The sequence below is a fragment of the Clarias gariepinus genome, chromosome 19 (genome assembly GCF_024256425.1).
Source record: "Clarias gariepinus isolate MV-2021 ecotype Netherlands chromosome 19, CGAR_prim_01v2, whole genome shotgun sequence".
In the NCBI taxonomy this organism is placed as follows: domain Eukaryota; kingdom Metazoa; phylum Chordata; class Actinopteri; order Siluriformes; family Clariidae; genus Clarias; species Clarias gariepinus.
In genome coordinates, this window is record NC_071118.1 from 22,252,998 (window position 1) to 22,280,528 (window position 27,531).

At 37.9% G+C, this 27,531-nt stretch overlaps 1 protein-coding gene across 3 annotated transcripts in view; it reads right to left on the minus strand.

Moving 5' to 3' along the window:
- Positions 1-2,737: 2,737 nt before the first annotated feature.
- The window catches only part of rab27b (RAB27B, member RAS oncogene family), a 47,198-nt gene continuing 22,404 nt past the window's right edge, over positions 2,738-27,531 (minus strand). For 2 of the 3 annotated variants that reach the window (XM_053478252.1, XM_053478251.1), the window contains exons 2-6: positions 15,145-15,316; positions 10,907-10,992; positions 8,446-8,549; positions 7,976-8,099; positions 2,738-5,014 (exon numbers count right to left, since the gene is read on the minus strand). In XM_053478252.1, the coding sequence (XP_053334227.1) occupies positions 4,825-5,014; positions 7,976-8,099; positions 8,446-8,549; positions 10,907-10,992; positions 15,145-15,316 (676 nt within the window). In that variant the 3' untranslated portion in view covers positions 2,738-4,824. Of the gene's footprint in view, positions 5,015-7,975; positions 8,100-8,445; positions 8,550-10,906; positions 10,993-15,144; positions 15,317-21,810; positions 21,882-27,531 lie in introns of those variants that run through there. The other variant, XM_053478253.1, reaches the window with a different exon arrangement.

A 27,531-nucleotide genomic window follows, 5' to 3' on the forward strand; every position in this document is an offset into this window, starting at 1 on the left:
GGAAACTAGTAGAAATATGTGAACACATAAAGCATACAGTATGTGCTTCATTGCTCTCAGAAAAAACTGAGCTAATTGGTTCCTGACAAACAACAAACACTGGCGCTATTGGCTCCTGACAAACAACAAACACTGGTGCTATTCAGCACGTATAGCTAATGCACGTCTACAGCTGTACCAAAAGTAATGCAAAAGTCGGCATAGCGTTTCTATTCATTGTGGTAGGACTTTCAAAGTGCACTTTTTCCACTATACAAACGTACCTGAAGTAGTTCTCCACATAGTCCTGCATCTGCACTATCGGTAAATCCAACTCTTCAAAATGTTTACAGAGACGATGTCATCGACAAGAGCGGTATAGACTGATGGGCGAAGTAGTTTAAAGAAGAGAAAGCATCAACTGCGACAGAGGGGATTTCAGAAAAGTATTCAAGTGTCGGGTTTATCGCGTGTGATAGAGACCATGTGAAGTGGTACTGTACCTTTGTATAGAAGAAGAGTTACTATACCAACATGAACTACCCATGTCAATTCAGTTATTCCCGCTTTTGCATTACTTTCAGTACATCCTACTGAAAAAAAGTGCTAAATTAAAAATATGTCCCAAAATGTACAGCTTTTTGAACTCTAACAGAATATTTTATTTGTCTGATTCTTACAGTATGATACAAGGATACAAGGCTTTAAACCCCATGAGTTTGAGTGACCTTTACATTTTAAAAACTTTACTCAATTATGTCTACTTGTCCCTACTATTTTCGCTCATCAAGAACATTGTTTAAAGGATTTTTTTAAATAAAATTAAAAAACACACATTGTGAGAGAGAGAGAGAGAGTGAGAGTTAACCCCAAGGATGTGGAGGCATTTTTCTTTATTCTTAAGGAACACTCAGTTTAATGTTCTCCAAGTAAACAGAGTGAAACCTGTTACACTCCATACCTACTCTAGATGCATTTATTTATTTATTACTGTGTACATACTGTAATAAGGTCAGCAGGTTGGCACAGCACATCAGTGGTCAGTAGAGCTATACAGGCACAATAAAAGAAAACTATTGTAAACCTTAAAGATTTTCTTTATTTATTTAGCATTCTTTTTGTAGTTGTGTACTGAGCAAAGGCTAAGGAGAAGCTCTCTTTAAGCGCATGTGTTTCACATTTGCTCCAAAAATTGTCATTAGATGGCAAAAACCGAATGGTGATACTGGGCATTTTCTTGTTTTCAGAAATTGGAAGGAAAAACAAACCATGAATCTACACTTGCTATAAAAAGGGCGTCCATACTGTAAGTGTTATTTGGCACTGATACCTGTAGAGAGATAGCGTTATCACCTTAAAATTATATACTGTACATGTTTTGAGCAGTAATGTGGAACAATGTGTTAGACCAATAAATAAAGATGCAAAGGGAAAAAATACTTGTATAATCATAGCAGTGTGGACAAATCCTCTTTTTTTTTGTTTTTCTTGTAAAAACTGTACACAAAACATAGATTTCCCCCCCCCACTGTTTTGAATCAATCCTATTTAAAACTGATATGTTGGTTATTAAGTTCTGTTGGCTCACTCAAATATGGAGTTCTCTCGTTTTCTGCCTTGAAAAGCTTCATGGTGTTGGTTCAAGTTAAACTTAAATGTGCACTACTCACACAAAGGGTTTGTCTTAAACTTCAACCGATGAGAAAGATTTTATACGTTTACTTACTAGAGCACAGCCACATTATGAAATGTCCCAAACACAAAAAAATGCATAGAATCCATTTTAACAAAACGTTTCATCGCCATTTATACTGTGTAGTTCTTATCGCCTGCCTATTGGAATGTTAGTTTTACCCATAATGCACAGGGTGCACTGGGTCATTTAACTGCAATATGTAGTACTGTTTGACAAACCAATTACATCATTATGTAATGTAATAAACTGCAGATTATGTGTAACATTTCGGTAATAGATACACTTGTGCTCCTTCGCTTTAGTTTTAGCTCGGTGTGCAAACATTTAACGAGAGGGCTACTGATCATGTTTTATGGAATTAGAATCAGATTGTTGAACCCCTTATGTAGATAATATTATGAGGAATTAAAAATAACTATAAGTACCGTGTGTATTAAATATATCTAAACAGATACACTGTGTACATTCAGGAGCAGGGCCACTTCCAATAGATATAATGTAATTCTGGTGTATAAAGGCAGATTTTCATCTGCTCTCTATGAACTCAAATTAGCCCTCCTATTCAAAGAAACTCTAGCGGTTTTTACATACAGACTTTTACATATTTGTATATTTTGGTGTACAGATGCATGTCAAAGGCAAGCCGTATTAAACTAATTCACACAATACAAAAAGAATGTCTTTTTGGCACTAAAACAGCATGCAAGAAGGTAGTTATGTAGGCAGACAGTTTTTTTTTTTGACATACAGATAACACAAAGTGCTTAAAATGATCAATGAGCACACTACACAGTCTGTCTAAACCACTTCCCTCTCTTTAAAGCGAAATAAAGTAACTGACGTTCAGTAGTTTTTATCCCATGTACTCAGAGCAACAATCATAACAGCTCCACTGTACTTTCACTAGCATTTAACAATTTACTGTAATGTAAAGGCCATGTTTCTGAAGCACTGAAGAAAAAAAGAAAAAAACTTGGTCCAAAAGTAATCCACACAAGGCTAAGTGGATGGAGATGGTCCAATATTGTTTTTCGGGAGATAAATGACTGTTTTGAAAACAAATTAAGAATTGAAAAAGAAAAAGCATATTACTGCTTTTATTACTATTAGTACAAGGGGCGTTCAAGTCAAACCAGGACTTTTGATTACACGGAGAGTAAAAACCCATTTTATTTCTCTATATAATCCCCTGATCCACTAATGCACTTACTCAGTGTTTCACTAGCGTTTGGATTCCTTCCTTCCGTTTTCTCCCATGTTCCTACAAACAGATGCCTTTGTTGCTGACAAGTTATCAGTCGATTTTCAAGGATCGAACGTTTCCACTCGCTAAATTCACTGGAACGAGTGCGGTGGGCCCCGAGCCACCTCGGCCGGGATCGTTAATCATGGACCTACCGCCTCCCTAAAAACTTTTACACCATTCAAATGTCTCATCACTGTACTGCATTAAAAGTATTCTGTGAGTATCAATCGGTTTTACACCTTCATTCGTGAGAAGTTTCATCACAAGGTCCAGTTTGACTTGAACACCGCGTGTATTAATGTATGTGCTGTATGTATGTGTTCGGGTCTTCTCAGTGCTCTGTACATAAATTACTGTATCATTCAACAAAATGATACCTTTAGATTTTCTTTCAGCAACAGAAAGTCACGCAGTAGTTTAGAACTAACCCGAATTTCTTTTCCAAACAACATATTTAGATGAGACTTAAAATAAGCATTTCCATGACAACGCTACAGCAGTATAACAGAATAAACCCAGCATTCATTGTGATCCTTTAGACCTGAAATTAAAGCTAAAGTTAAACAAGTAAAGGAAATGCAGTTGATTGTGTTTTAGGAGCTGTGTCAGGTAAAATTATAATAATAAAGATAATAATTAATAACAAAACAAAAAAATGCTTCTAAATCTAAAGGGATGTGGAAACAAGAACATGCATTTTGGACACTGCAATAAGTGTGGAATCTAATGTATATACTGTATTTAAAGTTTCATAGATATTCTGTCCGAAATATAAAAAAAATAATCATTTCAATAATTCTTGATTGTTAAATTGATTAATTGTAATAGATCTAGAATAGCCTATATAACTGATATATTCTAAACAAATACAGATAAAAACCTAAACAGAGGTCTGAAATCACTCCAAAGTGCACTGGAGATCAACACACAAAATATACACACTACCGTTCAAAAGTTTGGGGTCACTTGCAAATTTCTTTGTTTTTGTTTAGTGATTTATTTTCTACATTCTACATCAATACTGGGGATTTCAAAACTATAAAATAACACGTATGGGATTAGGTAATTATGTAACAACAAGAAAAACAACAGTTGTTATTTTAAGACACAGAGGTCGGCCTTTCTGTAATAGTTCTTGCAAGAACAGTATTGTCAAGTGCATTTGCAAAATCCGTCGAGCACCATAATGAAACTGGCTCTCATGAAGGCCGTCCCAGGAGGGCGAGACCAAAACCTACCTCTGCTGCAGACGAGAAGTTCATTTAGAGTTATCAGCCTGAAAAATGACCAATTAACAGCACCTCAGATTAGAGGAGTTATGAAGTCTTTACAGAGCAGAAGTAGCAGAAACATCTCACCATTAACTGTTCAAAGGAGATTCATGCATTTTTTAGACGCCTTCAGCATTCCTTTACAATGTAGAAAGAAATAAAAATCAGGAACCATCATGGAGTTAGAAAGTGACCCCAAACATTTAAATGGTAGTGTGTGTGTATATATATACCTCTAGAATTAAAGGGCAGAGAGCATTCAAATCATAAAAGTGTACTGGAGAACTGAATCCATACATTCTGTCATACATTTAGGATATCCATGCATTACTGCACGTATTAAAACTATTAGAGTAAAAACTCATAACCTGTCATAAAGAATTTATAAAGAAATAAATATTGTTATAATGACTAATTGTTTAAACGGGTTTTTAAATGATGAAGTGGAAGAATACCAAAAGCTTCTTAACCAGATTTTTCTTTCGTCCAAAGTCACTACCACATACAAGAAAGGAACGTTTAGACTTTGTTTGAAAACACATTCACAAACAGATCCAGCGCCCTGCTCTCATAACCGCAGGAGTGAGCTTTAGATCCACACCCGTCCACATGAGGGCGCAATAAGGCAATTTCTAACAGGAGCAATTTTTCTCCGCTGCTGGCGTGGCGCTCAGTTTGCTGGTGCTGTCTGTGTGATGTGCATCCACTTTATCGGGTTTTTCCACACACTGCTCCATCCTCTTCATCACCAGGTCGAGCAGAGTGACCACGGCTTTGTCTACTGTCGCTCCCGTCGCTGCGCTCGTCTCAAAGTACGGGATGCTGGGGAGGAGAAAAACAACGGCAAATGACAAAGAATGAGATCTGAACATAGACTGAGATGACTTTTGCAATGAGAGAGAAAGTGATGAAAAATCTGCTTTAAAAATGACACAATTATCTCCAGGCAGAAAGAACAATTAGATGAACAAAAAATTCTCCAACATTAGTCACGGGTGCATAATGATCTAAATGAATTTGCCCTTCTGAGAGACAAATCAAAAGCTATGGCCACTACGAGTAAGACACACACCTGGCCCTTTGCCCCTTGATGCCCACAGTAATATGTTTAATAAGAGTTTATTAAAAGGCCTTGGCTGACGTTTCTCTGCAGTTTACATCACAAAACCTGCTGTTGTGCTGCAGACACTGAACCTGAGCTCGAATTAGCATTCTGCGTCTACAGTGTTCGAACTCAGCTGAGTGTTTGATGCATGTTTGTAGTTCAGACGTCCACTACAGTATAAGATTAGCAATCAAACATGTACCGTGCAAAGTTTAACTGATTTGAATTCTGACTCAAAGCTAGCTTGTGTTTGTGAGAAATTACATCCACCTTTATTTATTCTTTTTGTTAGATAAATATGCTTTGGAAAAACAGAGATAAAAAGAAAAACAGAAGAAACATGCACATCGTGTCCTCTAACTCACCCTGGAAAAAAAAAAGAAAGTCTTCTTAGTTCTGGTCCTTTCTTTTGTAAGTCAAACAGGTCAAATAAGCTGATAACCAAGAACTCAAATATAACTCAGATAAAGGTCTGATTTCCCTCTGGCTGTAGCTACGGTAACACTCTGAGAAGCACAGCCCTGATGGACGGAAATGAATTAGATCTTGAAATTATTATAATTTGAGAAATAATATGGTGTTATGAATTGTTTTTTTAATGTTTTCCAGTTCCTCTGGTTACTGCATCTGGGGTTTTGAGTACCTGTCCCTCTAAGAGTTTCTGCATTGACCTCTTTAGGTCTGACGCTCTACATAGAAATTCGAACGTAAATCTATTCAAGTTAAACTCATTTTTTGCTAAACGTGTTAAGCACTAAGGTTAGCTCCATCGGTTATTTGGAAACCTTTGGAAATCAGGTGCATGTGGATTTTCTGCACTTTTATCCTGAAATGTATAGCGAAATATCTAAATTCTGGTGAAACAATGGTACGGTGATGCTGCCTCAGTCTAGAGCTCAATGCTGAGCTTGGATTAGCAGTTTCACATGTTCTCTCCATCTACTTTCCCACATCACAACAACACTGCAGTAGATGGACTGGCAACTCTAAATAACCCAGTGGAATGTTTGGTGTGTTCCTGCATTATGCTTATTATTTCTGCCACAGACTCCCAATTCACTGTGACTCTGTTACAATGAGTGAGGGAGTGAAGAAAAATTCCCACGTTGTGATAAATGACACACGACAAAAGAACAGATACCATAATCGCTCTCCTTCTTCAACTGAACAAATCACACAGTGCTTCCATCATTATAGTCATTACACAAAACAAGCCATGAAGTTCTGGTGCATAATTACAGTGGAGATGTATCGTGTGTCAGATTACAAGAGAACTGCGCTGGCCTGTAGAGCACATCACTACAGGTAATAAAGGAAGAAATGAAAGACTAATAAATGATTACTTACAGACAATTACAGCAGAGGAGTCAATCACTGGTTAATTATACACCTCTTGCTATATCATTTAAACTGCAGCATAGCAATATTAAAATTAGCATTTTTTTAAACAACTTTGACAACTATAGATTGTTAAAGCCCTTACAGAGGGATTGGTCTGAAAACATCTATCCAGCCTGTGTCTGGTGCTCTACCTGATCGGTTATCACTTGCCCTGTAGACCCAGTCCTAACGTTTCTTTCTCTCATTTTCCATCCCGCTTATCCTGCTTAGGGTCGAAGGGATGATGCCTGGAGCCCATACCAGGGAACACGAGGCAGAAAGGCTGATTTATGCTTCTGCATTAAGGCTATGGCGTAGGTCTCACAAAGCCACGTATCCTAAGTTGTACCCTACACTATAGCCTGACTTGGACCTCTTCAGGAATGTAACTACACATCGCACTGATAGAGACCACAACATTTGTGACTGGTCCTCCTGGAAGCAACAAATTTCCGGGTTCTTCTGCGCTTACATTTTTTTATTGAGTTGACCTTCGTATTAACCATCTCCAATTGGTCGCATACACAGTAGTGGAGAAGAGATTCGAACCCCCAACTCTGGAAATGTAAAACGACAGTGAAAAGCCCTACAGTCTGCAGTTAGAGCTTATTTCCAGTCAAGAAAAAATCTTATCGCACCTTAGAAACCGTGGTGCTGAGAGTATTTATTGATCTCACACTCGATGCTGAAAAGAACAATCCTTTTGCTCTTGTAGTATTCAAATTTTCAGCTGCTAGATAAACTGGAAAAATGGGTTGGACTGTTAGGGTTTAAATGGTGATTATATGTCTAAAAATATATGACATTCTCTATGGTGTTCCACAAGGATCCATACTTGGTTCATTTCTGTTTTATTATTTTTTTATTGGGGACAAATTGCTAACAAATGTAAGAGAAGAAAACATTATAATAAAAGGATGGATATGTTCCTAATCACTTGCTCAAACCTTTATCAAGAAAATATGTTTAAGCAGCCATTTGTTTTTACAAACCTAAAATAAAAATGATTTACTAATAGGATATAAACTGTATAAACGCTTTTACACCACTTCTAACAAGGGTTTTCCCTTATTCAATTTCTGAACCCACACGTCCTCTTATTTACTGAACTTTTCCGATCATATTTAAGCCACAACATGTGTGTGTGTGTGTGTAACTAGAAGACATTTTGTGCTGTATGTTGATCAGCCCCACCGAACTCTTCTGACAACTAGCACCTAATACAGACAAAAGTAAAGACTTAATTAACAGTGTGATGAGCTTAGATTTTCACACTTGGCTGTATCTCTTGTACTCACCCATATTTATCTGCCAGTTCTTTAGCTTGCTTCTCCTGAACTTCTCTTTGATCCGGCAGGTCCGCTTTGTTTCCAATGAGAACGATGTCTGGATTTTCGCAGTAGGCATTCGCCTGTAGCTGACCTTCACATTCAAACGTGGTAGAATTTTAATGATGGAACAACAATTTATTTAAAATTTAAGATCAGCACCGTTTAAAGTAAGAAATAATGATGATCCTGTTAACTTTGTACATTTATTTAAACCAGATTTTTGGTCTGAGAAAAATATAATAAAAAAAATACAGTTTTAAAAGCCGTACAAACCGAGTTTAGGTTCGTACTATGTCCAAAAGCCACAGAAAATCATACATTGTACAGTATGTAAAAACTGTACAAGTAGGCAGATCAAATGCTAATATGAAATACAATCAATGTAATAAAATTTTTTAATATATTTCTTATATCTATTTATTAGGAGTATTACTCACTCATCCAATTGCGAACATTTAGAAAGCTTTGCTGGCTCGTCAGGTCGAACATGAGCAGGAACCCCATTGCGTCTCTGAAGAAAGCTGTTGTCAAACTTCTAAACCTGTAATCAAGATATTTTTATTATTATTATTATTATTATTATTATTATTATTATTAAAAAGAAGAAAAATCGAATTAATAACAATCTAAACAAAACCAAACACCAATCAGCCATAACATTACAACACAAATAGCAGGTTCCCCTTGTGGCACCTGGGCAGCTCTGGCCGCGCGAGGCATGGCTCTGAAAATGTGCGGCGGATCCTTTCGGTGTTGTGAGTGGCAGGGTGGGCTGGAATTGCTTGTCCAGGGCATCTCATGGATACTTGATCAGATAGCGGTCCGGACAGTTTGGCGGCCGGGCAGCAGCCTTGGCTTGTGGTGCACTGGGTGTTTTGGTGACTTTCTTTCTATCATGGCCAGCTCGGACCTTTTCCTGTCATTTGTACTGCACTGGCTTTTCTGTGCGATCGGCTCGGACGGTCTGGCCTTTGGTCCCTGTGGGTACGGGTGAGCCTCGGGTGCCCATGATCTTGTCACCAGTTTATGGGGATATAATTTATAATCAGTGTTAATCTGTTAATGCTATAGCTGATTGGTTTATATATTAAAGCTCGAAAACCATTTTACGTCCTCAGCACAAATTTACTGCATGGTAACTAAGACTTCATACACAATTCTTGTAACAGCATGTTCTTTTTTTAACCACAATTTTTTTTGCCAACAAATCCATTTTGTTTTATTAAATAAAATTGCACATCTTAAGCAGTGACTAACGTCCTCTATGAGGTAATACCTGGATTGTTTTCAGGCAGTAAAAACATGATAATTATATTATTGACAAATCATAAATCTTGCTGAAATCTGTAACTAAAAAAATCTTACTAAGAGATTACTTTAAGACTGTTAGAAAGACAATAATGTAAATGTCAGAAAAGCTGCAGAAGATGCAGAAAAGAAAACAATTAAAAACCTTGAAGTAATCCTTCATACAACCTTAGGAATATCTCAAATGCATAAAAACTAATGCACTGTCAGAAATATTTAGATGATACCTTAAGACCATTTATTCCAAAGATTTTTTACTATTTTAATGTTGGATAACAAAATATATATCAGTTTCTTTCCATTCAGTCACATGTATTCATTGTGAGATATTTTACATGTATTATTTTACATTTACCAATATGACATTCTACAGTACTGGTCAGTGAGGTCCATAAGTATTTGAATGGATTTGAAATGATGAAATCAACGTGACTAGACTGTAGCCTAACTAATTCAAAAGGATTAACAGAATAGACATTATTCTCAACAATCAAGAATATGAAGTCTAGACTAAAAGCTTATCTTCCTCGCTTGAGCTGCTTTGCCAGGTCTTTACTGCAGCTGCCTTCCATCACTGCTTGTGGGTCTTTTGGATTCAGTTTTGTCTTGAGGTTGAGGCCTGTTGACTGACGTGGTCCTTTAAGAATATTACACGTCCTTACCTTCCTGTGGTATGTTGTGGACCATCATCTATCTACAGTATACTGAAGTCATGTCCTATAGCTCAGACGCATTCATTGAATCTTACACTTTAGAATTGATCCTACTACTTCTATCAGTGTCCACATCATCATTACACACAGCAGTGATCTGGTTATAGGGGCAGATATACATCTCATACCACAACACCATGCATCCCGCATGCTTGACACAAGATGTGGTATGTGTTGGAACATGAGCCCTTCCTTATTTCATCCATACTCTTCTTTTCAATCATTTTGTTTCCAGTTTATATTGTATCACGACTGGACAGATTTTTTAGATCTGAAGGTTTCTGGGTTTTATTTTTATTGTCCAATCAAAGTCTGGTCTTTCCGTTCACGACTAGTGCTCAGTTAAACCCTCCTGGCATTCCTAAAAGATGTCCTTGGCTAGGTGTTGTTAAACTGGTTTCCTTTACCAAGGAAAGAATTCTGTGATCATCCACTTTAGTTCTCGTCTGTAGTCTTCAAGGACTTTTGGTGATGCTGTGCTCACTGGTGCATCATCCCTTTTTTAATGAATGTACCAAATGTACCAGATTTGGCTACTCCTAAAGTATCGTGACTGTTTTGCTTTTTCAGCCTACTGATCGCTTCCTTCACTTGCATCGGCACCTCCTTGGACTGCGTATTGACAATTTTCGTGAACAGAAACCAAAAGCAAATTCTAATTGCTTTCTGCTTCATTTCAAATCCGGTGTCAAATCCATTGTCGTACAGATGCAAAAATATAAACGGTGGGTCACTGTCCAAATAATTATGGACATGGATCTCTTTAGAAAAATTATGTTTATTTTAAATGACCGTAAAAATCTTTAAAAGTCTGTAATACATTGAATATATACTGACGGTACAACCAATGACATATTGAATTATTATAAAGTCGAACCTCTCCTGTCCTGCTGTGTCCCAGAGCTGCAGATGAACTTTAAACGTCTTTCCTGCAGTCCCATTAGGGCTGTTAGTGCTGTACACCTACATCACACACACAAAAATATATCAAATGATAAAGTGCACTTTCTTATTGTGATCTATTGTCCCAACAATAATCATTATGATCTATTTTGTTATAGAGGTGTGTTTGTGTGTGTGTTTGTATAATGATGCATTCAAACTCCTTATTTGACTTCTCTCGCTGGTTCATGTGAGCATAAGACATGCATTCACAAACATTTGCGCGCACGCACACACACACACACACACACACACACACACACACACACACACGAGAAGTCTGAAATAGATCATTACATACATACATACTGTTCTCAATACACAAAGTGTATTAAGCAAATTAATCGTTATTTACTCACCAAGTGTCCAAAACACACCCTACATCCTGGTGACTCATTCCATCACTCAGAGTGAGAGAGAGAGAGAGAGAGAGAGAGAGAGAGAAATCCTTCCTATCATGCTCTGTCTCTCTCTCTTTCCCCCTGTACCTTTATGTTTTTTTTGACTGTTGCCAAATTTTCTTTTTAGTTCATTTAGATAGATAGATTAGAACTGTGTGTGTGTGTGTGTGTGTGTGTGAGGGAGAGAGAGAGAGAGAGAGAGAGAGAGAGAGAGAGTGGGAGTTGGGGTTGTTGGCTTCCCTTATGTCCTGGTCATACCATAACAAACCAATTCATGCAATAATTACACACACACACACACACACACACACACACACACACACACACACACACACACACACACACACACACAGAGTTCTAATACTTATAACTAGATTTGCAGAGTACTGTGATCTATCTTGTAATGCTGTGTATTACTCTCTTATACAGTATATCCGTGGATGAGTAAGTTCTCTCGGCTCATCCATAAACCACAGGCTACTGAATTAAAATTTAAGAAGGCCTGATCAATGCAATTGTTCTTTCTGAATTTAATGTTTGTGTTAGGATTCAGACCTCTTCATCTGTTTTATAATATAGTTTTCAGATTTCACCATAGAAATGCTTTGTCCAGGCTGTAGTGCTTTTACTTTCTTACTCATCCATTCATGAACACAGTCACTCCAGCGGCAGGCAGATCAATCTGACCACTAAACTCAGGTCCATTAATCTATTCATCATCGACCAGGGAAAAGCAAGAAATGAGAAAGATAGACGGCCAAAAAGAAGGGAGAGAGAGGAATGGCTGAAAAGACCAAACAGGTTGTAATCATATGTTTAATGTCTAAGACCGACACTGTTCATCTGAACATTGTTCTTGGTATTGATACTACAGAGTGTTATTGCTAGAACATTTTAATGTCTCAACGGTCTGCTATTATATCCCTCTCTGTTGGCCGGTCCTTCAGATTCTGTACACTTATTTACACTGGTATGTACGCTCCATCTTCTGATTTATGTTCATCTTCCTTTCACTTAATCCAATGCCATGCATGCACTCCATTCCAAGCGTTTTCACCCACACATTATGATAGAAATTCGAGCCCATTTGTGGCAGAAAACATTGCTGACAACATGGCGGCAACATACTGTAGGTGATGAGATCGATTTTAGAGATAAAAGAAGAAAACCAAAGTAAAGCGACATACAGTACATCTGTCCTTTTAACCCAGAGCACGTCCATCGCACAAAATTATAAGCAATTCTCCCCACAGTTAAAGAGCATTGTGCAGATGCACAAAAGAAGGTAAAGAATCATAAAAGTTCCAGGGCAGAAAAGGAATTAAGTTGCTCTGATTACTGCAGTTTGAAGAGGTCTGACAGCTGGCTTGCCGAGGGAAGTCATTATTAATGGATTAGACTGCAGGGACAGCTACCTAAGCATTCCTGTAATAGGGCTGCCCCTCTGCTATTTATGATGTTCGGGGAGAGATGGAGTGGCATGATGGTGCAGTGAATAACATGACAGCCTCGCAGCTACGGGCTTCCCGGGTAATGTAGTGCTCGGTGATATGACCTCACTCAATTACCTGAAGGTTTTACCTTGATTATGATTAACAAACATTTTTTTTTATTAATCAGTTTTTTTTCACCTTATGGCTTACTGCTTAGTTGTTTTTTTGTTTGTTTTGTTGTAAATAATGCAAATGGGCGAGGTTGTGGGAACGGGCATGGCTGCTAAGTAACCGTCACTAACGGATCTTGGGCTTTTCCCCGCACTATAAACCACGATGGGGAATGTAGAGCAGAGACGCTATGCGCCAAAAGAAGGTTATTTTTCGCCCTGCCGCCGAAGAGGAAGAGGCTGCTGTGTGTATGTATCATGTCAAGGTCTCCGTTCCCAGCCGGGAAAGCCGCCCAGATGAGGGCTGTTACCCACCTGCCGTTGGGCCAATGAGAGCTGGGAGGAGCCGGTTTGGCCGATCAATAATCTGATCAAAACTTTTTATACTGTATAACATTTGTACTGTATATGCTCATGTTACTGATAGTTGTGTGGTCCAAATGTGTCCAAATGCCGGTCAAATGGACAAGTGCCAAATGTGTCCAAATGCATTATACTTTACTACATGCTGCTCGCCATACTCAGTTGGCTCTGTGTTCCGGTTCTCCTTCATGTTGTTTCCTCGTCGGAGACTGAACAGCGACACACACATGACTATACAGTACACATGATTAAATAATTTTAAGGGGACAGTAGAAGAAGATAAACACACATTCAGGTTCTGAATGTTAGTTTTAATTCATTTGAAATACATTTCCTTTGTGTCCCACAAAGGACAAGCGTCCTGTTCGGGGTGTATTCTAACCTCACATCCAGTGTTCCCAAGATAGGCTTCAAATCCATCTTCTATCTGAACCGGATAAAGCCTGACTACACTGCCAGAGAACATGGGTGACTGATTCAGGAGCGACAGAGCAGCCTGATGTACTCTCTATAACTGACTGCCGTGCTGACAAGGCGAGTGATGATAAATTGCAGTCAAACCTTTCGCAGTACAAGGTCATATTTCACAAAAACTTCATGGATCAGCCAAAAACCTACCAGCTCAACTTGCCCTTCCTAGAGTTTGCCTTTCCAGATGCATGCTGGGAAAACTAACTTGTGGGGCACTAAGAAGGTCACACACCTGGCTCCTGGTGAGCACTCTGTAGGGGTTTGTACCTGTCATTTGTGCCATCTTCTTCTACTTTCTTATTACTTTAAAGAAAGATTGAGGCTTGTTTTCTTATTTTGCTTATCAGGGTCTAATAAAAAGCTGTAGTAAATGACACCGCTGCACCGGCACCCAAAAAGGGTCACACTGCATTAAAGCAGCCGCTGCATACTCATCCTGATCATATTAAATGAGAATCCTTTATATCCGAATATCTTTTAGAAATTTCAATCTTTTGGATTGCATCAGCTGTAAGAACATTTTAGAACAGCTGATTAAATTGGCTATTACAACCTCATGACACATCAGAGAAAGCTCACTTTCTATTTACAGTATATATGATAATATATAAATATGTACAATAAATACATTCATGATCCAATAATGCGATCTGTCTGAATACCAAATGTTTTAACATGTAAAGGGAGATATTTAAATATTTTATTATAGATGCTAGGAAAAAAATAAATCTTAACCATAAAAGCTTCCCAGATGATTAAACTTGAAGAAAAAATTGGACAATTTTGAACAGTTATGAATTATGCCCTGAAACACACTGCACACAGACATCTAGGTTAATATTTTATGAGAACCTTTAATTATAGATTGGATAAATAGGAACAGGCATGTTTCGGTAGCAGTGCACAATTTTTTTACTTAAGGTCAAGCTCAAAACATGCATCCCTATTTCTGTGCTTCTGATTAGCAACCTCTGGTTAAGTATTTCACTAAACCTTGTGAAACCTGGGCTCTCCCGTGTTTATTGCATAATTTGTACATGTGGACACCTGACCATCACACCCGGATGTGGTTCTTCCCAAGACTGTTCTTACAGTTGTTAAAGTGACTTTTAAATCCAGCACTTTCCTAAAGTTGAAAACATTGCTAAAAAAAAAAGAAATGCAGATGATTCTATTTATAGGCAAGAATAAGACAGAAATGGGAATACCTGCTTAACTCAAACCCTTAAATCAACCCTTTTGCTTCCCTAAAGTTGTCTCTTAACTGTTGCTTTATGAGCTCACGAGATAGGATTCAAAACCGAATAGAAGTAAGGGAGAGAAGAACACACTCACCACTCTCTTTTCCCTGAAGTCAATGCCCACGGTAGTGATGAACTTGGGGTTGAACTTGTTGTCTGTGTAGCGGTAAAGGAAGGTTGTTTTTCCCACTCCTGAATCACCGAGAGCCAGGAGTTTAATCAAATAATCATAGTCCCCATCAGTCATAGTGCTGACTGCGCTTAACCTATCAACAAGACAATACACAAACAGTAAAAAGTTCTTTCAGTGCAATACTTTCTCAATTTTTCTTTAAATCAGGACAATACGTATGAATATAAGACACTATAAGAAGATAATGGCTAAAATAAAAGACACCCATCAGCCATAACATCTCAACACAAAACATTATGCCCGGAATTGTGTGGGTTCCTCTTGTGCCACTGGAACAGCTCTGCACAAGACCTCTGGTGGTGTGTTGTGGTGTTTGGCACCAGGACGTCGGAAGCTGATCTTTTTGGAGCTATGGGTTGCTTGGCCCTGGGTGTTCTGGTACCTTTCTTTCATGGCCAGCATTGACTTTTTTCTTTGATCTGTGCTGCTTTGGCTTTTCTCTGGGATTGGACCAGACTGGCCCTTTGGTCTCCACAGGCCTAAATGTCTCCCGGGTGCCCATGATCCTGTCACTAGTTTACTGGCACTTTTGCACCATTTTCAGATTTCATGAATTTTCTGGGAATCCATAGTTACACAATAGTTTTACACATTAACTCACTTACTGAAGATCAACTGTAGTTGCATTGGGTTTAGAAGACTGACGTCCAGTTTTAACTGCTCAGTTCCACACTAGTGCAAATATTAATATTTATAATATAAATAAAAATAAAGAAATCACAGGACGGCATGGCAAAGTCTAGGTGACAACTGTTTACACATAATGAAATGAAGTGATTAATATGGAACTTGGGTAAAAATTGGCTTCCGCTCCAAGCTCTCCAAAAGTATGACAGCTGTCTCATCTGATTTAAATACATAAACAGATCCTGATACATAAACATGAAAGCATTTTAGTTCAAGTTTTCTAATCTCATCTCTGATTCATACCTGGTGCGAGCCCACGAACCCATCAAATTAATCTTCTGCAATAAAGTCATTCGACATTTACTGTATACTGTAAGTTTCAAAAACGACCAATATTTGCTGCAGGTTATAGATTGCAATTTAAAGATGAAAATCGAATGGAATTCTAAGTAGAAAACAAGCTGCATGTAACTTACAAAGAGTGTCAACTAAATATGTGTGTGCTGTCTACAACTGTATACGCCATTTAATAATTTGCTCAAATAAAACCAACAAGAGAAACAAAAATGGAATAATCAGCAGTGATGACAACGCCATTTACACAAACGTCTCTGATACATCGTTTTCGCTGCTACACATATTCTATGCCTGTTAATAAACAGATTAATAAAACACGTTCTTATTTAATTAGAGTCTCGACTGTCAGTTATAACAGTTAAAGGTAAAGCTGTTCTACGAGAATGCTTTCAGGACCATTCAGGCATACTTATAACCATTGTGACCGTTGAAATGTCACAGGACATGGATTATGAGTTCAAACTGACTCAAGCACAGAGGTCATGAGAAAGGCAAGGCATGAGAGCAAAAGAGTGAGAGATTAGCATCAACGACATTTTGTGCCTCTTTGCCCATATTTAGCAAGGATCACAGGATGCCCTGTTAAGTCACGAGAAGTTATTTATGTTGCGTGCACCCCCCAGCTCAGACGGATTCACGTGCATCACACAGATCATACATTCATTGCATTGACAGTGTCATGTGTTAAAAAAATATATCATTAGAACCTCATAGTGTATATTTAACCTTTCAACTTAAGGTAAAATCATAAAAAAATATATATATTCAATGCACTGGAAGATGCAGGGACACGTGACCATTTGACAGACTTCCAGTGTAAAAGTATGGAACCAGTGTATGGACCAGTGCAGGAGGCCTTTATCCAGTTAAAAATGTTAGGGGTGTGTTTTTTTTTTTTCTGCTACAGCTCTTAGTCACCTCATCCTCTGCATCCTCACCACGTTGCCACCATAAACGACGTAGAACTACTCGTCGAAAGCCTGTGGAGTGCTCCAGTATGTGCGTCAGGAGAGGGTTTCGGACATCCCAAGATGACTCAGTTCTTTAACCTCCTCACTCTCAAGGCTCCTGTGTGGGCTACAGCAGTCAGAGCACTTACCTCGACTGTTCTGGTGAGTATCTGACCACTCACCCGAGGGCAAGGAAGTGGTCACATGCTTGGTGGTGCATAGATAAGTGGGCCAGAGAACTGAGTGAAGTAAAAATTCCCGCAGCATTTCAGCATAACCTTAAATCAGCTACACTCTCGGAAAATTGAGTATTCCAACAGGACAATGACCCCAAACACACATGCAAGCTGGTTGTGGAATGGATAAAGCAAGTTAACTTGAAGGCTTCTGGAGTCTTGAGCCTATCAAAAATGTGTCAGAGGAAAAATGATGAAACACTACCAATTCTTCCGAGAAGAGCGTTTTTTTTGACCAAATATTAAATGAGCTAGACATGTTTACCAAATTCTTGAGTTTTTTTTGTTATTAAAGATGTTCTACAATTGTTCTGCCCCAGAAAAGACCAGATCAATGAAAATTCATTACAAGCCCAATATTGCTGTGACATTAATGTTCATAGTGCGTCTACTTAAACTGCGAGCTGCATCCAGTACTGGGAAGAGTCTCTTTCCCACCGCCAAAACATATCTCTGCTGGAGAGAAGTTCATTTGGAGTTTATTAGCCTTGGAAATCACCAATTAAACTGCACCTTAGATTAGAGCCACTATGAAGGCTTTACAGAGGATAAGTAGCAGATGCATTCCAATATCAACTAATCAGAGGAGAGGTATTGCATGTCTTGGATGCCTTCTGCAGTGTTTAACCATGTACATTACAAAGAAATAAAAAATCAGAAAAGACTATGGAAGTAGAAGGCGTGTCCAAACTTTTGACGGGTAGTGTGTGTCAGTAATTAAAAAACAAGAGACATGTGATAGAAATAAACTAGCTCCGTAGTAATCAGTCTGATGAGAGAATGCAGATCAGATTTAATCTCGAATTTTAACCCCTGCCATATATCGACATTTTCAGTTAACACCTTTTTGCGTATGGAAATAGCCGAAGGCATTAAGCCTTTTTTAACGGGCTTTAAAACGTCCTTGATCTACAGATTAAGGCTACGGATGCTGAGAAATATCACATCAATATACGTCAATACAGATGTCAAGCCTTATAACCTTTCCATTTATGAAATACTGTGGCATTCTTCCTCCTCACGCTTACTTGCGAGCACACACACACACACACACACACACACACACACAGTTGGGTCTCTGGCAGGCTCTACAGGAGCTGAGGAGACATCTGTAGTGAGGAAGGCTGAGGAGGAGGAGAAAGGTTAACAATGCTGTGAGCGATCGATGTTACACAGGAACCAAGCGGCGAGAGGAAACAAAAGCTTAAAAGAAACAATTTAACTCCAAAAATGCTAATGCTAATGCAAACAATGGCTACACTTAATTAGTGTTAATTATGCAAATGAGTTACACAATACCTGGTACATGGTCAATATGGGCATTGGGTTTGTAATGATGCCAACCAGATGGAGAGAACAAAAACCTTCCTTTCTTAAAAAGAGGAAAAGAAAAAGAAAATACCAATGTCTAGGTATCCAAGTCGTTTTAACAATTAACCGCACTACCTTCTTTTAAACATGAGTGATTTATCTTTATCTTCTTTTAAATAGTGTGTGATTTATGCTAACATCATAAAATTAAGTCTGTTAAAATGAACTTAAGACTGGAAATTTACAGCTAGCATATGGCATGTATAGAATTTTACAGAGTTTTGATCGCGTTCACTGAGTGTTATTAGAAGTGCCTCGGACATGTGTCTCTGACCAGCTGCTCCTACCCACATAAGAGGAACATGGACAATATCACCTCTAATTACACACACACACACACACACACACATAGAAGCACACACTCAATGACATAACAGCTGACCTTAAACGGTAACTCAATAAAACCAGACAGCAGACTTAAGGGATCCTTTGGCATTTAAAGATTAAATGGTTAATGTTAGGAGACGTGACACTGATTGCTTCTGAGAAGGCCAAAGAATCACATCCTTCGATATATCTTTAATAAGATGCACTGCATTTGATTTAACTACGCATTTGTTTGAACTGAGTTGCACCAATGCATGCATGGTTTAGGTGATCTAAAAGCAATTTCAGACTTTTCTTTTTCATTAAGCTTGACATTTGCTTAAATGCAATATGAGAGTGACATTTAGACAAATCAGGAGGGTTGCAGTTCAAGAACATTCTATTATGACCTTTGCCAGGCTTTGTCAGGCAACTACGCTAAGGATGTATCCACTGTAACGACACTGTCTGAAGGGAGGAACGTAAAGTGTGTTTTTATAGATGTTTTCATTTACTGTGATTATATATGGGTTGATGATTAGTTGACAATGCCAATTAATGCACTAGATGTGTTTGAAATTGTCAGACAGAACTATTATTCTGACTGATGAAAATATTTATAAAAACCTCAACAAACCATCTTGTATTCATGTTTCCTTACTGTTTTACTTAGCAAGCAAAGCTATGATCTTGTAGAGTGTACAGTCCTTGAGCAGGCCGACCAAATATATTTGCCTACACATTTAAAAATAATTTGTGAGAATGATGTCATTCACAATGATGACAGTTTCCTCTTGGACTCTGGCTCGCTCCTGTACCGGTTAACTCTGCAACAGTGAGAGTGGTGTACTCAGAGGCAGTAAATACAATCGAAAATCAAACGTCACAGATCAACAACACAGAATTGGTCAATGACAAATCAAACAACAACAACAACAACAACAAAAAAAACTATGCTATTGCTACCAGATTATTGGAATGACAGATTTTTTTTATTTCTGGTCACGGAAAGAACATAAAAAAAATCATAAAAACACATAATCTTATGAATCCGTACTATTTCTTTCCCTAGGTGACTGTTTTTTTGCTCAGTAGTTGTTTAAAATAAAATTCAAGAACCGGATATTCACAGCAATAAATTGTAATTGATTGAACCACAGGTTAAATTACACCTATAATAAGAAAACTTGATATTTGCCTGTCCGTAGTCATAACCGTTGATGCAACTTAAAAGAAAAATCCCTATGCATCATGTACATCTCAAAACACAAACAATAAGAGAGACTGTTCAGGTTACACGCCATCTTATTAGTCACTGACAAAGCTGTAAAAATAGTACCAAGTAAACATCTCACCATCTGGCCTTAATGCCTCAATTAGCTCAATTACCTTTAAATTGAACTATTCATAGATCTTAACTAAGTTCTCAGAGTATGTGTGTGTGTACAAAGCTCCAATGCATAAGATAGATCTAAGGCAAATCTTTATGATGTGTTCGAGAATACCGCATTTGAATAATCCAGTCATGGACCATTAACTTCAGTATTGTAACCTGTTGAGACGGGGTAAAGTATGTTTCACTACATCTACAATCCTAACATGCAACACTATTATAGTTTAGTGATATGCGTTCTCAGCCCTGCATAGAAATCACTTTTATCAGATGTATACTGAAGAAAAATGGAACACAGCCATTATTTGAACTGTATACGCTGAAAAATATCTGCTCCTGGTACTGAGTACAGTACTGACAGTATTGTTTTCTGTTAAAGGAGGAAACATGGCCTAAATTCCCCACCTAAGAATCATTATATTATTTACAAATGACTTAACGGATTAAACTCTATTAATGCTCTAATTACTAAAAGGCGAAATAATGCTATGATAGAACACTATGACAACAGCTGGCCTAATAATTGGTCTAAAACACACACAAGTGCTAGCAGTTAAATAGGTCAATCATAAAACTCATGCACACACACACACACACACACACACGCACACAATCTCTCTTTTCTGTCTGGCTAGGAGGAGGGAAACCCTTGAGCGTTTTGCTGCCGTATCACATGATTTCATCTCTTCATTCCTGAAAGGGGGAAAATTTCAACAACAACACTTAAGATAGAAAACTATTACAGTGAATCGCTTTGTTACCTTGTTGCCTTTACATTGACTAAAGTACATGGTTTCTACTTTCTCAGCTGCACTTCAGTAGTTCCATCTCTATTCATTCACAATCACAGAATTCCTGACTGTATTTTAATGCTGCGACAGCCAGATATTCTCTTGATCTGTTTTTCTTGCTCGTGTACGCCGTGTCTGTGTGAATACAAGGGATTGCTACATGTCCCTTAATAAGGCATATTACTCGATTAATAAACCTACGTTTGACAGAACATCATGACTAACATCAACTGTCAGAAGCAACTAACACCATTACATAACTCCACAATTAAATCTACTTTCTTTCTTTCGGAAGCTTAAAGATTTTCCCCAGAGGGATAAAAGTTATGAAGTCAAACAGCCAACAACTTGTAGAAAATGGGTGTGATCACATTCCTTTGTCTACTCGTGAACTATTACCATGTACCCGTCAACTATTTAAACACGCTTTCAGCATTAAAACCTACAAGCTCTGTATTATCACAATTATCATCATTATTCAATCCACAGTTATGTCGGTCTCTATCTATAAGATACTGTAGGTTCATAAAACTTACCCGTGTGTTTTCTTCTGTTTGACTGTCAGTGGCTGAAAAGCAGCTGTAGGACCGCACAGGCAGCTAAACGGCAGGAGACACACCCCTGCTCAGGACAGGCCCACTGAGGGCTCCGTGCGTGTGTACGTGTGTGTGTGTGTGTGTGTGTGTGTGTGTGTTAAATAGCTTGCGACAGCTATTTAACCTCTGTACTAGAGCTTTGTTCTATTTGACATCTTCCAAGACACCTGAACTAGCCACAGGCAATTGTTTCTGTAACGCACACTTACACAGACCCACTAACACGTACATATACAACAACAAAAAAACTCTTTTGACTCCTCGTAAATCATTTCTATTATTTGACTACTAAAAATGAAAAAAAAAAAAGAAAAGTCAATTCATCAAACAGATATATTCCGTTTTGAATCTAATTGGCTAAGAGGCTAAGACGTTTAAAAAAATCTTGATATACAGTACACACCCGCGACTCCTCTCTATTACTGTGCACAGTTTTAAAGTAAAAAAAAAAGTATTTTTAACTAGTGTGATCACTTTGGCCTGCAGTCAGGCATGGCTCAGTGTATCAATCCCTGGCCTGGGCAGAGGTCTACACATGAATTGTTGCAGTTAGCAACTAGCACCAGGGTTAATACAATCGTCTAAAGCATGCATGATTGATAAATCTTGTCCTGCATAATTGATAAATCCATACTGCACGTGAAAGAGTCATGTGTCACTACAACCAAAAACCACAACTTTAAAAGGTTTCCGTGTGACGATGTAAAAGCGAGCTTGGGTACAGAACACTAAGTTCCATTTGAGAGCCATTAAGGAGTGGTGATGGGGACAATCAGGTTTGGTCCAAGAACAAGGAAACTGTGCTTAGCATGAAGACGCCTTTATAGTAGCTAGTCCACATACTCGAATTGTTCTAGGAGGTGGGACGAAATAGTGCATGTGTTGGCCCAGGTGTGATTTTCATAAAAACAGTGAAAGTCCATATGTCAAGGAGGAGTGAAATAAAGAGAGTTTAAGATATGAAAATATGCATTATCTGAGGAGGCTTTAACACACACATACTTCAGGGGAGCTCTGAGACATGTGTCAACTTGTTTAAATAATAGTAACATATGTGACTTTTAATGTACTGTACATCAGGGTAAATTTGGGTTTAGCAACTGGTGAACAGCTGAATGTTGACCCAGCAAAGTGTTTAGAATATTGAACAAAGCACTTGAAAAATATTCTAGCATACTGTACGCAAACATTTTACGAAAAAAAAACAACATCAAAAAAAAAAAAAAAACTTCAATAAAAAACAACTCTGTCCTCTGTTGAGGCTTCCTGCTGCACATGTGTTTGTATATACAGTATAAAATTTCTTTCATACATTTTTATAAATGTGCATCTCTGGAACAGATATCAGGACGCTTGATTCCAAAGTTCAGTGATCTGCATACTATGAGCACTCCATACTGTACATCGTCAAGAGGACTTGATCATGGTACGGTTTTCTCGGTGGAAGCTTGCAACCCAACCAGATACATACAGCCACCTGTTCTATCGAAAAATGTTACGAAACAAGTTTACTCATGTGAAACCTGTCGGAAGGTAGAGTTGATGGGGGGCGGGGGGGGATGGGGTTGATCGGGGGGGGGGGGAACATTACAAAGGCACAGAGCAAATAAATCCCATCTAGTGTTAAAGCACGAATAGATTTGTTTTATTTTACCCTCTCTGGTCTAAGTAGCAAAGAGACAGCATGGCTTGTTAAAACCTTCAACTAAAACATCAGACTGTTTAAAGATGTCTAGAGTTAGACGTACGCATTTATTCTTAATTTTAAAAAGATGCATCACTGATGTAAAGGTACACAGTGTCCAGACTGGTAAAATTATGTGCCGGTGCTAAATAAAACATCCACAAATCAAACATTTTGAATTGACTTACTTGCAGGCAATAAACGATAACTGTTGCCATTCATAGCATTTACATTTAAGACATTTGACAGACGCTTTGGCAGACAACAATCCAACAGTCAAGTTGTTGCCTAAGTCCCCTGAACCTTATATAAAATGTACCTGCCTTAAATATTCTTGACATAAAGGTACTGTACAATGACCTACCACTCCTGGGGTCAAGTCTTTTAGTAAAGCTATTTCTAAATCTCTCCTTGACACACCCTAGTATGTAAAGCGTTTAACTAATACAGCAATGCATTTCTAAATTACACCACTTGGAGGATTTCACAATGATTTTGAAGGCAGATCATCTGATTTTATAACTGAAAGTAATCATGTCCTGTAAAGGTTTTAGTCTCTTCTGTTCTATATTCCTATGCAGTGCACTTCAGCCTGAACTTAGAAACATCCAAAAAAGGTTTTAAATTAAATTAAATTAAAGTAAATGCTGAAAAAAAATGAACATAAAGCCAAAGCCCAGCTTTACTGACATACGTCATAATATGAGTAATCAAAACTACCTATTTCACAAAGGTTTGTCTTGCAGTATCCACCTCTCCTTTGTAGACTTAAGGTGGAAACCAGGGTGTGTGTACAGTATGTGTGTGTGTGTGTGAGAGAGAGAGAGAGAGGGAGAGAATGTGAGAATGTATGTCCATGTACTTACCACATCCTTAACATCCCATCACCCAATCTTCTTTCTCAAGTTTTAGCATCATATCTTTAGCCATAAAAATAAATTACAGGTTGTCACATTTGATGTTGTAAAATAAATTTTAAAGGTCAACTTTTATTATTATTATTATTATTATTGTTAATAATATTAATAATATTTTGCTATTTCCCTTTGTGTGTTTCGCAGGTACACTACCACTGGAAGACTTTTCGAAAACGTTCCATGCCGTTCAGTTTCTGTAACCATAACAACCATGATGCAGACATGACATCTCGTAGCAAGCCCACATAATTTTCTGCTCCACTCTGAAGAAAATATACTGTAGAATAAACAGCAGCATACATTTTAATACGGGATGATGTGTATTATTAGGGACGGTTGCCAACCCTAATTTTCCATATTGCAGCTAAAGTGAACTCAATCGACTGTCGAGTCAGGCACTCGGCCCGGCAGCGCACGCCGGCTCGAAGCAGAGGATCCAGGCCGGCTTTCTGATGCTGTCGAGGCTGGAGTTTTAAAAGCTCCCAGATGATGGTGCAGACATTACATCCATCTCCATCTATCTTTAAACTAGGATTTTATTATCGTTAAGCCGTATGGAGGGGTGCTCTCAGTTACTCAGCAACTACAGCTTGTGTATTTGAAAAACTGATGTCTTTAAATAGCGTAACGGGAAACTAATGATAAAATGATACCCTTTTTCCTTCTCAATACTGACACTTAGACATTGATTGGAAATGCATAGATAAAAACATTACAATATTCACGGATAATTATAATTAGGTACAAGTATACTATAAGACCATATCAATCCTTAAAAAAAGGCTGATGTCAGATAATCTAAGGAGACATATTTTGGAGAAAAATATTGTTGGGAAAAGCCTGAAGGTGTTAAAAACCCAGGGAAGCACGATAGAGAATTGCTGATGATTGCAAGTGACTTCAATCTACACTCATGAAAGGGATCATAAAAAGTGAAAGCAGAGGGAGAGAGAACGAGAGAGAGAGAAAGAGAAAGAGAGAGATGACTCAAGGGGAGGCTCAAAGCGAGAATGAGTTTACCTCCCGATCAATGTGACTGTGAAAAGAAGTACACACACACACACACACACACACACACAGAGGATCTTAAATGTCAAAAACTAAGCCATGTTGTGGGGGGTACACACGTACAAGTGGTGTTCAAGTCAAACTGGGACCTTTGATTGTGCAGAATACCAGAACACAGTTATAAGAGTAAAACTTTTTATTTATCTATTGTATGTAACCCCGCTGCTACTGTACACTAATGAAATGCACTTATCCCAGCTTTTTCACTTATCACAGCCGACTTCACATCTCTGTCACCGGCCTTCCAGGAACTTTTTTTTTTTTTAAGTACTTGTCTGGGAGTTATTGCAATATCCCTCATACATTAGGGAGTTCCTGGGAGGCCAGTGGTTTATATGTGAAGCAGGCAGTCTGACCCTGGCTCCAGCATACTGAGAAAACTTATAAATGCTGGGAGAAGTGATTATTGTGGTGATAATAGAGAGAAAGAAAAATAAAAAAATTAAATTAATCTCATAACTATGTTCTATCATTCTGCAAATCAAAAGTCCCGGTTTGACTCGAACACCTTTGTAGAAACCCCTGTATGTCCCCGTAAACCTCAAATCCTACTTCAGCTGCTGTACCACTTTTTTTTGGATATTGACTGTAATACGTGTAATAAAATAAGGATCCTAGACAGATATGGAAGGGCTATCAAAAAAGCATTTACAGCTGTAGACAGCTGTTTCATTCTTCACTACAGTCCCATGATAATAAAAGTTTATTGGAGCTATCAATTTCAAATCAGTGTTAGAGTGGAATCCAGACATAAATCTGATTTTAAGAATACTGATAGTCAGACCAGATTTAATTCACAACCTATATTAAATTGCTTCTGTATTTTTTTCCATACATCAGGATGCAAACTTTAGTTAAAGCCAAATGATCGTTCAAACATGTATTTTTTTTACTGCATTTGCCTTAGGGATGAGCATAATTTGTGACGCTATGAAAATTCCATTGCATTTAATAATTTTGTGAATACATCAGGAATGCACATAAAGGCATATACCTCTTTCTTATTGTCTTTACTGGCTTTGTTTTATCCGCTTCACTTTCCTTATAGCTAGTGGAGTTCATTCGAAAAAAAAAAAAAAAAAAAACGGTTCCCAAACAGGAGACAAGACCTGGCGTTAAGCAATATACTGTACAGTATATGCAAAGTGAACACAGGTAGTTTGTGTTTTAAATTATTTATGTACTTGTACTGAGATAATAAATTCTCATTTGAAACACATTATTCTGAGGAAAAGTAACAAAAAAAAGTTTTGTGTGCCTTTTTTAAATGTTTAACAGCTATATTCAGTGCCTGCTGAAACACTACTGGCAGCTTAAGGTGAAATGCTTTCTTGCATGACACGGAGTTGACACCGTGAAACAATCAAATTTTACTACAACTCAGGGGATCCCCAGGGTTGTATATTTTGCCCAATCTTTTTCTGATAGTCGAACATGTTAACAATCAATGAATCATTAATAATTAATGATAACCACATTATGATGCACATTTCCCTCTCAGTTTACGTTTTATTTCACTGTATCAACAATTACTACCACATATTTATTTCTATTTTATTATTATTTAAAATGAGTTCAATCCTAATTCATTGTGTGCAGAGCATTGATTCGCTCAGCTTTTCTCTCATGCACACAAACACGCAGACACATCTGTGGAAAGTCCAACCACTTCAAGTGCACACATCGGCTGTGCACGTGAAATAGAAGAGTCAAGGTCTGTATAAACCTGAGCCAGTGGTTGTACACTCACTTGTGACGCTAAACATTTCTCAAAAGATATTTTCAAAACCTTGTTTTTCTGGTCGCAGAAAATAAAATCTCTAATAAGTGCTGCTTTGAGGCCATTATATACCGTATATACTGCTGTGCACAAAAGTGAAAATGTGTTTTGCAAGTCATTAGAAATGTCTTAATTTCATGAGATGTTCATAAGGGAAAGGCAGGAGAAAATACACATTTTAATTATAACGTTTTATTTAATTAAGCCATATA